The following is a 15055-nucleotide window of genomic DNA, read 5'->3' on the forward strand; positions in this document are numbered from 1 at the left end:
GAACTGCATTTCGAAAAAGGACCACTTTTGCTCCACAGCCACAGCTAGGAGCCACGATTACGTGCGCAAGGACAAAATGGGAGCCCACTCGGCACAACAGCCCCGTTAGTGCTTCGAGAGCCGTGGGTCGCGCAATTTACACAAGTGCCATCGGCTTTGGGGGGGGTGTGGAACTCCTGGGCACTCCGCCTCCTGCCCCCGCTGCGTTCTCCATCACTTGAAAGAGGACAGACACTGTACGAGCCGAACACGAGACAGCGGCGATTACTTTAAACACTTCAACGTACAGTAAGTGTTTTGATGTTAAGGGGGGTTAGGGCGCTTAACAGCGCACGTGATTGCATCACCGGTTAAAGCCCAGTCCGTCCGTCACCATCTACTATGCCTTGGTTTGTTTATAAAAATGTGGTCTGTTAAATTATGGGACTAGGGTTCTCTTTGTTTGAAGTGACACGTCACGATCTATTTACATCCTTCTACCTTAAGATTTAGTGAAACGCGTATTTAATCGACATCTCCCAAGCAATCTCGCAAGACACTTTGCATTCAATTTACATGTTTCGACAATAATTTTTAATGAATGTTGCTCTTTATTTTTCACGGAGAGGAGGGGGGGGGGTGAGTACCTGCCCAGAAATCTTAATGTGACAAGCGAGAAATTATAAAAATGTATTAGCATTAACCGGAAACAGAAGTCAACCGCTGGAGCTCCCACCACGGAAATGTAACACGGTCATGTTCCCAAGCCATTACGCCGTGTGTCATGAGGAATCATTAAAAGGTGGTCCCGGGTTACGCAACAGACGTAAAATTAATGGTAATGCAGTGTAACACCAGACGAGGTTTAATCCGAGCCTGCACGCTCTTTACAACATTTTAGAGTGCTGCCAATCAGCAGCATCTGCGGAACTGTCACGCCATTTGTGCTATTCTACTAAATTGTGCGTCTTATTCATGACTGCTACTGAATGAGCTTCTAAACCGACGGGGAGATGTTAAAACAAAGACGTAAAGCAGTCAAATTAAATGTGCACCAGCCGTGCTTTGGTGACCGCATTATGCTATCGTCTTCTAATGAGATGTATTGCAAATGTATATTTTCGATGGGCGCTGCGGCAGAGCCGACATTCCCTTAAGAAAAACATAATTTCCATTGGAAGCAGCCTTGAAAATGTATGAGCCCTGCTCAGTAAACATTAAAACTAAGAACACGGAATCTCAATATAAAATATTATTCAACACCCAATAAATCTGACAAAAACACCCTCTCTGTGTTTTCAGCAGTGTTGGGAGAAACAACATACACCGCAGGGCACAAAAGCCTACACATAATTAACTTATAAAATAACACGAGTAATGCCTTCACATATTTTTCACGGCCCAACTTGTCGCTACAGTGGGTCCCGTTTTTTCAGCAGCACAACAGAGGCCCTTCAGTCTGAGCGCAGAGGGCCCCCCCCCCCACCTCTTTCTTGTTTGCTCATCCGTGTTTGTGAAATGCAGAGGGAGACTTGTCGGCGGAATCGCCACCCCACCAACCGCGCCAACTGCTACGCCAAAATGTCTGGTGCGGAGTGACACGCAGCGGCATCCCCGAAGCAGACAACTTCCAACCTCGCCTCGTTATCCACCGCTACAGAAAGGGGGGGGGGGGGGGAGGCAACTTTGCTTCGTGTTTTCGTTTCACCCCCCCCCCCACCACCACCACCAATGATTGGGTTTCTCTGTCCACAGCACCCTCTCGCTCGGCCTCCCGTGTCGCCCCCACTGATGGTTCGCACAGCTGCTACGCGTTACGCCCGGCTCATTCACGATGCGCTTAACGACGGCTCGCAGGATGCTGCGAGCACGAGCCTTGCTCCCATCTTTAAAATGTTCAACGGCCCTCGGACGTTAAGCAGCCTCATTGTAGCTGCAAAACACTCTGCAGACTGAACTATAAATATTTGTACTATTTTTAGGCGAGAGGAAAAAACCAAAAACATTTACGGAATGTGATAGCCTCAATTACCACTGACAGTTTTCTAATGTGGTGTGAAATAAAATTATGCTGTTTAGGAGCAACAGGATAATAAAAGCATTCTGAAGCAAAGCATTTGGGCATCGGGGAGAATGTGTGACGAGCAAGCGCACACACATGCATCACCACTGGAACATCAGCACGACGCATCACCACTGGAAGACCTGGATTTGTGTCCAATTCCTGAGATTGCAGTGGTTTCCCACCATTGCAGCTGACTGAGTGATGTACAAAAGTCTAGGATCACAATCACAACACTCCACCACTTGCCTGCCACGAGTGTGTTAATTTTGCCCAGTCACTCGCTCACTCGCTCGCTCACCAACTCACTCACTCGCTCAGGTGTCATTAATGTGCTTTGGAAAGGCCACAGCTCACTGGGCAGCAAAAGGTCAGTAAATGTATTCTGGACACCAAAATGCTGTTTCCTGGCAGCAAAAATAACAAGTCAGCGGTTTTTGTTAGCAAAAAATACAAACCAGTGGAAACTGGACACATGTTGTACGGCAGTGGCTCAAGATTGGCTGTTTAAAATCACATGATCAGATTGGTGGTGAAGCAGTACATTCCACTACAACAACATTGTACACAGAACATACTTTTCAAATGGTCTCTTTACAACATTTACCAAACATATTTTAGCACCAAATCTTCACGCCTATATCAGAGACATTATCTACCTGTTACATGAACAGCGTGATGATTAATCATTGGTAGGGCAAACATCACCAGGCTAATATGCTTCCTACGCGATTTAAGTGTTCTGCTGGGTTGTAAAAACCGGCAACACCCAGGGTGGTTGCGGCCATGCACTCGACTGCCGTGGTACTCGACTTGCGCGTCCTGCTGATCGATGCAAAAGCTGCCCGGCCGAGGTGAAGGAAGACACATTTACAGATTAAAATCCTGCCCCGTGTTCTTAAGCCTCGAGGTGCCATTCAGGTTGTGTGACTTCTCAGGGAGGGCCTGACTTGTCCTCCCATGATTTCATTTAATAGCCCTGCCCCAATGACGTCAAGTCAAATTGATTCCAAAACTGTGCTCACCTGCAGGGGCAGATTTTTATTATTTTAAATTAAAAGAAAAACCAAAGAGGATGATTAATTTGAGCACGTGGGTAAGGAGGACAAAATTAATTTGCATTCTGACGTTGCATTAAATATGCAGCAAGTATTTTTTGACAGGTTTTATCATTCTGAGCGTTGCAAATGGATTTTCCAGGGAGTTAAGAAAATCTATCTAAATTGTCAACCGTTTGATGAATTGACCACAGAATTAAATGTGTTGATGAATAAAAGGCAAGAAAAGAGCAGGCTAGGTGGCATGATAATCAGTGGTTTTTTTGTAACACCAATGCAGACCAGCTACGATGAGCCAGCATTGAGCTTGCAAGAAACACACCGGCCGGGCAACCCAAACAAATTCCACCGTACATCCGTTGCAGCCCACAGGGAGGAGAGATGCTGGGTAGCCTTCCAAGCCCAAGGTTACTGCAAAGCAGTAAATAAAAACCACACCACAATTCACATATCACAAATCACGTTTTTTTTTTCGCCCATACACTTGACAATCATCATGATTCACACACTTGGTGCCTGACTTCTTTGCGTCAAGCACGAAATGACTTGGCCTCATTCAGTGCCCGAAAAGAAAAGTAAGCATTGATTGTCCTTGAGAACGTAACGGTCTCTGCCACAGGACACCAGGCAAAAAGGGCCAACAAATACTGAGAGTGGAAACAACAAGCGCCAGGCTTCCCCACGCACAAATCACAAACATCGGTGTGCTGCCCTGATAAAGAGAGGTGAATAGAAAAAGGGAAAATCCAAAACAACAACAAAACATATAACATATGGAACAATTTGTGAGCTCCTGCAGCCCTTTAGAAGTGATCAAGTGCCTGGGAAACCTCAAAGAATGGGATGTAATTTGGTCGGTAGAGCATCAGAATGCAGAAAAGAGAGACTGTTTTGAATTTTGGACAGTAGCGGAATTTGACATCAATCATCGAAAAGACAATTTTCAGATTGGGGCCTGGCCAGCTATAGAAGTCTGCAAAATAGCACAGCATGCTTGGGCTTGATAGGAAGAGTGGAATATTGTGCTTGATAGGCAGTGCCTACCTTTGCATTATCGCAAAGTCTGCCAGATTGTTTGCTCACCAAGGGGAAAAAGGAGCAAGTAAATGGGAGTGGGCAGATCACTCAAATCTGTGAGAAGATAAAAGACAAAATACCTCCTCCCCAAGAGCTATCCGTGCATCTCATGAGCCATTCTTTAAAAAGCGAGTAACAAAGATCTGTTGCATGAAACTTTAAAGACGTGCCAGAAACACGGACAACTTTATCAATTTATTATTCCAATATTGGCATCCATGCTCAGATTGGGGTTTGACCAAGACATTTCAAAGATCAACGTTTTATCTGTTTTGATCGCGAGATTAGTAAGCGGTCAACTACAATTCAATCACAGCAGGGCCTAAGGAATAAAGCCAAATATAACATAACTGAGTGAAGACCCTGGGGCCGGCCCAGGACACGCAGGCGGGACGATGTCGCTCGGCTGGCCTGGGAACGCCGAGGAATTCCCCAGGAAGGGCTGGAGTCTGTCGCCAGGGTAGGGAGGTCTGGACTGCACAACTTAAATGTGCTGCCACAGTGACCCTCACCAGGACAAGAAGACTGAGAAACGAATGAATAACATACCGTTTGTCCTACAAAGCGGGGATATGAAGCTTTTCCTCCCTTAATGAAACCAAACTTTCAAGAATATTTTTTTTCAGCATACCAAGAAGGTTGAAAATGTTGAAACCACTGGTAAGGCACTGGTAAAGCAACTACAGGCCAAGCACTTCCCCCCTCCACCGCCTACCAGACACTGCAACAAATCCCCAATTCATGAACAGCTCCGCATTTACGAGTTGAGAGTGTCAAGGGCACATCGTGTTGTGAGCTGTTTACCAGTCCAGAAACAGAAGCAAGATTATGAAAAATAACCACCCCACCCTCCGCACGCAGTAAACTTAAAAAACATATTGGCACAAGCAAATCCAGTTTAGTTCCCCAACTTGGCCTGACCACCACTTCCAACGATGCTTAGCCACCACCATCCTTTGTTGAAACTTTCTTTTCAATTGCCCAGCTGTCCAACACATTTACCACAAATATATAAGCGGACAGGAGGTGGGACGCGGCAACAGCGGGGCAGCGGTTAGCGCACTGAACCCTGCCTCGCGTTTGACTCTCAAGCCACAGCACAGCGAAGAGCAGTGACGAGTGATACCGTAGTCCCGTACTGCCCACTAAGTTATGATCAAACCCCATGAATGGCACCGTTGGCATAGCGAGAGGCCTTCACGCAGCAGTGGGTGACAAAGGGGGCTGTGTATTATTATTTCAACGTGCACATTATATCCCCGTCACAAGTGCTGATCACAGGGCCCAATGTGACGAGTGATTGTACGCACAATGGGGGACAGGCTGGCTCCGTGAACTGCGCAGAAGAAGCAGAAGACGCCCCCCCTCCTGCCCCCCCCCCCACTCCAACCCCGACTCCTCGCCCTGTCCTCCCTCCCCCTCCGGTGAATTCAAGATGCCCTTCTTCCCCACACGGCACGCTCACCCCGGCCCCCCATCAATCTATCGCGGGTATCGATACAACGTAACTCGACTCAATTGGATGCATTACCGCCAACATGGCAAAGACCCTGGGTACGCCAGTGTCGTCCCTGTGTGTGCACGGCTCGTAATGTTCACCTCGCACAATGGGCCGTCGTCTATGATGTGCGGGAATGTGCCGTTACACAAACACGTGGAGACAGCGCTGCTGTCCATTGCTGGGTGCTTGCCGGTAACGCGTGCGGGACCCCCCCCCCCCAATCGATATGACTACAGTGGCGATCCCTGTACCCTGGGCATCCGTGCAAACGAGATCTCCCATCCCAAGGGAGTATCCAGTTAGAACAGTTTAAATGTATATTTCACAGCGGACGCGATATCGCTGTAACACCTGGTTCAGATCAGCCGAGTGAAGTGGGATGTGTGGATTTCTCGCCCGCGTCAACGCAGACGAAGCCGTGCCACTGCGCACACGCCGAGGACGTGGGACGCGCACGTGCGGCTACAGTACAGTGCCCCCCCCCCGTATGGCGTGCCCACGGCTCGTGAAGGCAAACAACCAAATCACAACTCTCGTTTTCCACAACAAAATCGAGAGGGGGGGGGGGGTGCGCAAGTTGGAAGGGGTTGGCCAACAGCCTGGCCAACAATAATGTCCAATGACTGACTGCTGCTCTCACAAAGGAAGCCCACAAAGACCACGCGTCACAACCCAACAGGCATGAGCAGACTCCACGCCCGCACGCACACACATCACACACACATACATCACATACATCACATCACTCACACACATCACATCACTCACACACATACACATCACTCACATACACACACATCACACACATACACATCACTCACGCACACACTACTCACGCACTCGCACACACACACACATCACTCACACACACCACACACGCACACACACACATCACATCACACACACACATCACATCACTCACACACACATCACATCACACACATCACATCACTCACACACATCCACATCACTCACGCACACACTACTCACAAACTCGCACACACACACATCACTCACACACACCACACACGAACACACATCACATCACTCACACACATACATCACATACATCACATCACACTCACACACATCACATCACTCGCACACATACACATCACTCACATACACACACATCACACACATACACATCACTCACGCACGCACTACTCACGCACTCGCACACACACACATCACTCACACACACACACATCACACACACACACATCACACACACATCACATCACTCACGCACACACACCACACACATCACTCACACACATCACATGACACACAGACATACACATCACACACATCACATCACTCACGCACACACACACACACATCACTCTCACACACACAGACAGACATACACATCACACACACTACTCACGCACACGCACACACATCACTCACACGCACACACACGGACCCCCCCCCCCCCCCCGCCATGAATAGCTGGCACGGGGTGGAGGGCAACGCGCGTGCTAAGTTATCGGCGTGGGGCAACGCCGGCGATGGAAAGGTCACGCGGAGAGAGAAACGCTGAGCGGGGCCCGGCCGAGACGGAGCGACCACAACTCCAGCTGATGCCGCTGCTGCCGCTGGGGGTGGTGGGGGTGGTGGGGGTTGGGGTGGTAGTGGAGGCGTCTTTTGTTGTAATCTGTGCCGGCCCAATGGACAGAGGCTCCGCCTTGCAGGCCACACGGTCAACACCACCACCCCCTGCTCCCCCAGACTCCCACCACCACCCCCTACTCCCCCAGACTCCCACCACCACCCCCTACTCCCCCAACCCGCCACACCACCACCCCCTGCTCCCCCCACCCCCCACACCCCCTGCTCCCCCCACCCCACCACCCCCTGCTCCACCCACCCCCCACACCACCACCACCCCTGCTCCCCCCACCCCCCACACCACCACCCCCTGCTCCCCCCACCCCCCACACCACCACCCCCTGCTCCCCCCCACCCCCCACACCACCACCCCCTGCTCCCCCCACCCCCCACACCACCACCCCCTGCTCCCCCCACCCCCCCACACCACCACCCCCTGCTCCCCCCACCCCCCACACCACCACCCCCTGCTCCCCCCCCCCCCACACCACCCCCCCCTACTCCCCCCACCCCCCACCCACCACCCCCTGCTCCCCCCACCCCCCACACCACCACCCCCTGCTCCCCCCCCCACACCACCACCCCCTGCTCCCCCCCCACACCACCCCCCCCTGCTCCCCCCACCCCCCACAACCACCACCCCCCTGCTCCCCCCCACACCACCACCCCCTGCTCCCCCCCCACACCACCACCCCCTGCTCTCCCCCCCCCACACCACCACCCCCTGCTCCCCCCACCCCCCACACCACCACCCCCCTGCTCCCCCCCCACCCCCACACCACCACCCCCTGCTCCCCCAACCCCCCACACCACCACCCCCCTGCTCCCCCAACACCCCACACCACCACCACCACCCCCCTGCTCCCCCAACACCCCACCCCCACACCCCCACCCCCTGCTCCCCCACCCCCACACCACCACCCCCCTGCTCCCCCAACCCCCCACACCACCACCCCCCTGCTCCCCCAACACCCCACACCACCACCACCACCCCCCTGCTCGCCCAACACCCCACCCCCACACCCCCACCCCCTGCTCCCCCAAACTCACACCACCACCCCCTGCTCCCCCCACCCCCCACACCACCACCCTCCTGCTCCCCCAACCCCCCACACCACCACCCCTTGCTCCCCCCCCCACACCACCACCCCCTGCTCCCCCCACCCCCCACACCACCACCCCCTGCTCCCCCAACCCCCCACACCACCACCCCCCTGCTCCCCCAACACCCCACACCACCACCACCACCCCCCTGCTCGCCCAACACCCCACCCCCACACCCCCACCCCCTGCTCCCCCAAACTCACACCACCACCCCCTGCTCCCCCCACCCCCCACACCACCACCCTCCTGCTCCCCCAACCCCCCACACCACCACCCCTTGCTCCCCCCCCCCACACCACCACCCCCTGCTCCCCCCACCCCCCACACCACCACCCCCTGCTCCCCCCCCCACCCCCCACACCACCACCCCCCTGCTCCCCCAACCGCACCAGCGCACCAAGACAGCGACGCGCGGAGCGACAAGGTCCTCCTCGTGGGCCGCATGTAGACAAAGACGACGATGCCCCCCCCCCTCCGCGTGGCATCCTGTTGGAGCGCGCGTGCTGTTAGCGAGAGCCTATTGGGGGGGGGGGCAAAGGTTCGGCTGTCTTTTGCCCCCCCCCCATCGCTGATGCTTAGAGACAGCTTCACCCCCCCCCCCCCCACGATTCAACCTAAAGTGAGATTAGGAAATGTAATTAAGGGGAGGGCCCAACGTTTGTTCCCATGTCACTCGCCACGGATGTGAGCCGGGTGCCCAGCACTAACCACGACTCCCCCATGTACTTCACTTGACTTGATCTCCCCTACACCGTGTAGCCTTGACAGACTGTAGGGGCAAGTGCTGTTAGCGAGTAGCACCTATGAAGGCTGGAACGGCACACGAGGGGGTTGGTGGCCAACACCACACCAGGCCGCCTTTGTCTCCCCCAATGGCGATGTTTGAGGCTAAGTCGACCTAGGGGAGGCCCAGGACCGATTCAGATAATCGTCACCGGTGTTTTGGCCGTGAGCGGGAATCGAACTCGAGTCGCCGGGTTCTTTGCGCGGCGTGCAAACCGCTACACTACCGCTCCCCCCCTCCAAAACAACAACAACCGCCATTCGCCACTAAGTGGCGGTGACATCACCACGACGCTTGTGCCAGGCAATGTGCACCTTGAGGCCACGTAAATTGTCGAACGCCCGCTGGCAGGAGGTCACGGAGCAGACCCAGGTGCCACGGGTCGACTGACCGAGATTACCGAGATGACTGGCTGAGATTACCGAGATGACTGGCTGATGCACCACCTGTGCCACCTACTGTGCCAACTTGCTGTGCTTTAGCCACCCGGCGCTCCGCTCGTTGTTGTGAGCGTCGCTCTTCCGCCCTCCGTTGTTGTTGGAGGGCGACTGCCTCCAACTGCCCAGTAGCGTCCTTCACGAGCCTCCTCCACAGAGGCCGATCTTGACACCGCTGGTACCAGTCATCGGCAAGTCCACTCAGCTCAACGTCCTTCTGTACCACATCACTCCATCTCTTCTCTAGCCCGTGCCACGCCCGTTTAGCCCCCTCTTTGCGGCCGAACAAAAGCGGTTTCGGCATGCGGTGGCTGGGCATGCGGGCTACATGACCCAGCCAACGCAGCCTTGCCTGCCGGAGGAGCTCACCGATGGGACTTTGCCCAGATCTTTCAAGGATTTGTGAGCTCCTCACACAATCCAGCCTCGTTAAACCCAGAATGGATCGTAGGCAGGCCAGTCTAAATGTTTCTAACCGGCGAAGATGTTCCATTAGGGGGGTCCACGTTTCGCAAGCGTAGAGAAGGGAGGGAATGACTGTGGCCGAGACGACACACACACAGCTAGAGACGTGCTCCCAATAAACAGAGACACATTAACGTGCAACGCAGGGAGAAGCAGTGGCGACACGAACAACCGCTCGCACACTACCACACAGACTATTTGGACAGCGCACACACACGTGCACAGATATGCAACTCCACAAAAGGGTGCACAACCTATCTCCCAGACTCCCAAGACAAAGATCCCTGTTGATCCCTGCACGCATTCACCCAGTATAGCCTTGGTGTGGTGGGGGGGGGGGACGAGTGCTGCTGCTATTATTATTGAGCAAAGTATCCAAGCGGCGCTGAGGAACACGACAGGGGTGGTCGCAGTCCTGGTCGGTATCACGACCTACCTACCGCCTCTGTTTCCCCCGCTGTTGCTACACACACCGCACCCAAGTGCTCGTTCGAGACTCAAGTCAACTAACTTGGGGAAGTTCAACGTCCGGGAAGTGGGAACAATGAGGTGGAGCGAGACTGGCTAGCGGGGCGAGGACGCTTTCCCGCAGGCCACTCTTGCATCTCCGTGAACCGATGAAGACGCGCCGAATCGGGAACTCATCGGGACCCGATTCAGATATCAGATCAGCACTGAGATTATCCATGGCCGGGAATCGAACTCGGGTTGTTGAGTTTGTAGCGCAGCGCGTGAAACAATGCGGCCACCGCTGTCCACAAGCACGCACAGAATCACACACACACACTCACTCACACAATCACACACATGCACACACATGCACACACACACTCACAATCACACACTCACACAGGCACACACTCACACACAATCACGCACACACATACAATCACACACGCACACACACCGCACACACACGCACACACTCACACAATCACACACACTCACACAATCACTCACACACACACACAATCACGCACAAACTCACACCCCCACCACCATCCCCTCGTCACGGCCCGCAGGCAGCCCGGGTCGGTGCTGGGGGTTGAGGGCAGCCCGGCGCCTCTCGGAGTCGCCCGTGCGGGAAGCCCGACATGGGGCACAGCCACGGAGAGGAAACGACAACGAGCAAGGCGCGGCCACCACGACGACGATGATCCACACAGCCCGCACTGACTCACACGCGGATGAGGACACCCCCACGAACACGCGCCCCCCCCCCCCCCCCCCCACGTGGCCCTATAGAGTAGTAGTATAGACCGTCAGGTTCTGGTGAACAGCACCATGCCCCATGAAGGCCGACCCGGCACACGAGGGGGTGGTGGCGGCTAATACGCACCTCCTCCTCCTCGTCTCGCTGCTCCGCATTTGTGATGTTTACACACCGCTCCACGTCCTTATTTAAGGGGGTTAGTCGATCTAGAAAACGCTCAATATAACAACCTGCCACTGGATGTTGACGTACATTCACACACGCATAAAGACCTCCCAACACATGCACACACACATTCACATAACGCGTCCATCCATACACACAACCCACCAACTTGCAGGCGTGTGACGCGTAGACCCACACACCACGCACACAACCCCCCCAAAGTAGAGCCCGCCTCTCACAGGCACGGTAGATGGGTATACCAGAAAACAATTTACGCACAGACCCACACACAGGCAGATCCCATACAGCGCCAAACATCGATCCACCCACAGACTCAGCTTGCAAAGACTCATAAACCAAGCAGACCCATAAACACCGACCCATACACAGGCAGACCCGCAGACACAATGCCCCGTCCAGTACACGAAACCTATACAGATCCACAGATCGATCGTACACGAAGACTCACAAACAGACGCATAAACACTGCCCTATAGGTAGACCCACAGACGCCAATCCACATACAAGCAGAGCCATAAACACCGACCCATACACAGGCAGACCCATAAAGGCGAACAGAGGACCCACACCCACAGACTTGGCTGACCTATACATATGGATCCCATACACAGTTATTCAGAAGGACCCCATACAGAGAGACGGACATAAAAGAACCCCATATGTACAAATATGCTCCCAAATTCCAGACAGCCCTTATACATAAAAACCAAAGAGGCAGACCCACAAACTCACAACATGCCGTTCCCATACGGATAGAGAGTCAGACTCCCACCTAGGCCTCGGCAAGGTAAGGTAAAAGTGTAAAAACAACGAGCCTACCTTTACCCTACCTTTTACCTTACCACAATACAATCACTCGACCCTACCTTTTACCCTTTAGCAGGTAAGGTAAACGGTAGAAAGCAACGAGCCTAGTCCCACCACCGTGGTGGACACGTGTCGCATCCATTTAAATCATGTTACACGGCACAAGTTTCCACTCGTGTACATCACAACACAGCCGTGTACATCACAACACAGCCGTGTACATCATAACACAGCCGTGCTTACAGTAGTCAGATTCCCTACGCAGAGTTTCGCGTTTTATGGACTACGCTAAAGACGCCAGCACGATCGTGTTACACCGTATTTAAGTGAGCACGTGCACACAACATTGCATGGCACAGAGCACCAGACAGCCCTTTTGGCATTCCACTGCTGGATGAAAGCCTCCCTGCAGTGTCACTACGTGCTGGGTAATGTTCATGTTGCCAGGAGCACGACACGGATTTAAAAGTGCACTAATTCTCACACTTGTACGGTCTTATGTACGCATTGACTTACACGGGCGTAGTGAGTATAGTGTATTGTAAACACATGGGTCATGTTCATACAATGCATACAAATACTGCACATTACAAAAACAATTGGCCTCTCTATATTTAGTCCATAGAACGTGCACGAAAGCGCTGTGTATTCAGCGCTATTAACAACTGCGTAGTGTACGTGAGCCTGCATTGTGCGCGTGCCACCACCACCACCACATGTAAACCAACAGCGTCTTTGGTGTCATGCACATTAGTGATGTAGTATGGAGAGATGATTGGTGGTGTACTATAAACACTGTCCTTCATGAGAACGTGTAATTATATATCTACAGCATGTGCCCCCTGTGTAGCCTTAACAGACTGTTAGGGCAAGTGCTGTCAGCGAGCACCTATGAAGGCCGCCTTTGTCTCTCCGGTGACGATGTTTACACACAGCACCGGGTACTCATTTGAGGCTCTGTCGACCTAGGGGAGACCCAGAACCGGTTCAGATAATCGTCACCGGTGTTGGCCGTGAGCGGGAATCGAACTCGGGTCGCCGGGCTCGTAGTTCAGCGCTAACCACTGCCCCACCGCTCCCCACACATCACACACAGGGGCATGCATTGCTTGTTATCCACTGCTGGATGAGGGCCTCCCCACTCCACGTGTGATGTACCTCCACGCACGCCGCAGTACGCAGTTGTACTGCGCCACGTGTACAAACATGACGTGCTGCTGTTGTGTATTGAGCTTTATACACGTATATACATGCACGCAGTAAAGCGTGTGGATTGTATATTGTCTTCTACTACGTGTACGTTGGCCTATTATAGTGTTAAAGTTCATCTGTACGTAGAGACAGACGGCTACAGCACACAAACTTTATTAGATGGCTGTAGTAAATGCGATAGTTTACTACACTAGACTGTATTGATTACACGTGTGTACTACGCGTGTTGCTTATACAGTACCTAATTACAATATTATTTATACTTTAGAGCGCCTTAACTCAAAGCGCATCACGTTCCGCAGAGTACACAGTCCTGTACTCATGTGAGTACAAAGTCTAAAAGCATTACACGCTATAGTTATAACCTTAGTTTAATGCCCATTACAATACTGTACATACATCATATAGTACACATACCGCACTGTTCTAGTCAAATAGTAACATGACGTACTAGGAGCTCAAACCTTACATTGTAGAATCACTGTCGAACACTATTTTAACATAGCACAACGCCCACGTGGTGCTATACGTGAACACACAACAGTGTACACGTTGCGCAGTGTACAATAGTGCCACTGTGCTTCTATGCGCCCACATCCACGGAGCCCACGACGCCCGCATTGACCAGCGTGGTGAAGTATGGTCAAACTACCCCCTTCATCCAGCAGTGGATTGCCCCACAGAGCCCGTACACGCCTAACTCTTGCGACACGGCACTATGTAACCACGCAGACACACAGACTAATAACATTACTTGTGTAAATACGCGCATCGTAGTATCCTGTTCTGCGCTCCGCACGGCACGTTTAGCGAACACCTCCTCGCTGTCAACAAAGCTCGTGGGCAGCCTTAACGACGTTACGCAAACACTGGGGCATGCGTGGCGTCTTGGTGCGTCAAGTGAAACTTACTCGGGCATGGTGGTGGTGGTGGCGGCGGCGGCGGCGACGATTCCGGCGTTCGCGGACAGGGAACCACGCAGCTTCCAACACCAACCAACACGATATCCCCACCCCTCTCTGTGTGTGTGGTGTCCGCGCTGCTGTTAGTATTTTATCCGCTGTGATTATTATCGTTAACTACGACGATTGGTGGTGGTGGTGGTTGTTGTTGTTGTTAGAAGCACGGGGGGGGGGGGGGTCCCAGCACAGCGCTCGCTCCACTCGCTCCCGACTCGCGGCGCGCGCGTTGCCGAGTGCGGGGAGCCTCGCGCCGCGCGCGCGCGCCCCTCCACCACGGCGGGGCCCCGCCCCTCCCCTAAGACCCGCCCACACTCATCAACATAATTTATGCGTCCGCCACCCATTGGCCGTCGCGCGAACGTGTTTAGCATAATTTATGCAATTTTTTTTTTTACACGCGTTACGTAATTTAATATTCATAGTAGAATCGTGACGTCAGCGGCACGGTGGACGAATCGCCGCGGCGCCCCTCTTGCTTACGAGGCGTGGCCAGCAGCCGGGGAGAGGGGGAAGGGGCTCGGGGGGGGGAGGGAAATGTCTAACGACGACCTCCGATTGGCTATGCCGCGGTCGCACGTGACAGTAGGAGGCGTG

At 53.4% G+C, this 15055-nt stretch overlaps 1 protein-coding gene across 1 annotated transcript in view; it reads right to left on the reverse strand.

Annotated features, from left to right (window-relative positions):
- Nucleotides 1-14660, reverse strand: part of LOC133347346 (E3 ubiquitin-protein ligase pellino homolog 2-like) — a 57007-nt gene extending 42347 nt beyond the window's left edge. Inside the window, exon 1 of the mRNA XM_061559551.1 lies at nucleotides 14411-14660. Coding sequence (XP_061415535.1) covers nucleotides 14411-14418 — 8 coding nt within the window. The 5' untranslated portion in view covers nucleotides 14419-14660. The remainder of the gene's footprint in view (nucleotides 1-14410) is intronic.
- Between the last annotated feature and the right edge of the window lie 395 nt (nucleotides 14661-15055).

Source organism: Lethenteron reissneri, chromosome 25 (genome assembly GCF_015708825.2).
Source record: "Lethenteron reissneri isolate LAM-NWPU_2019-01 chromosome 25, ASM1570882v1, whole genome shotgun sequence".
In the NCBI taxonomy this organism is placed as follows: domain Eukaryota; kingdom Metazoa; phylum Chordata; class Hyperoartia; order Petromyzontiformes; family Petromyzontidae; genus Lethenteron; species Lethenteron reissneri.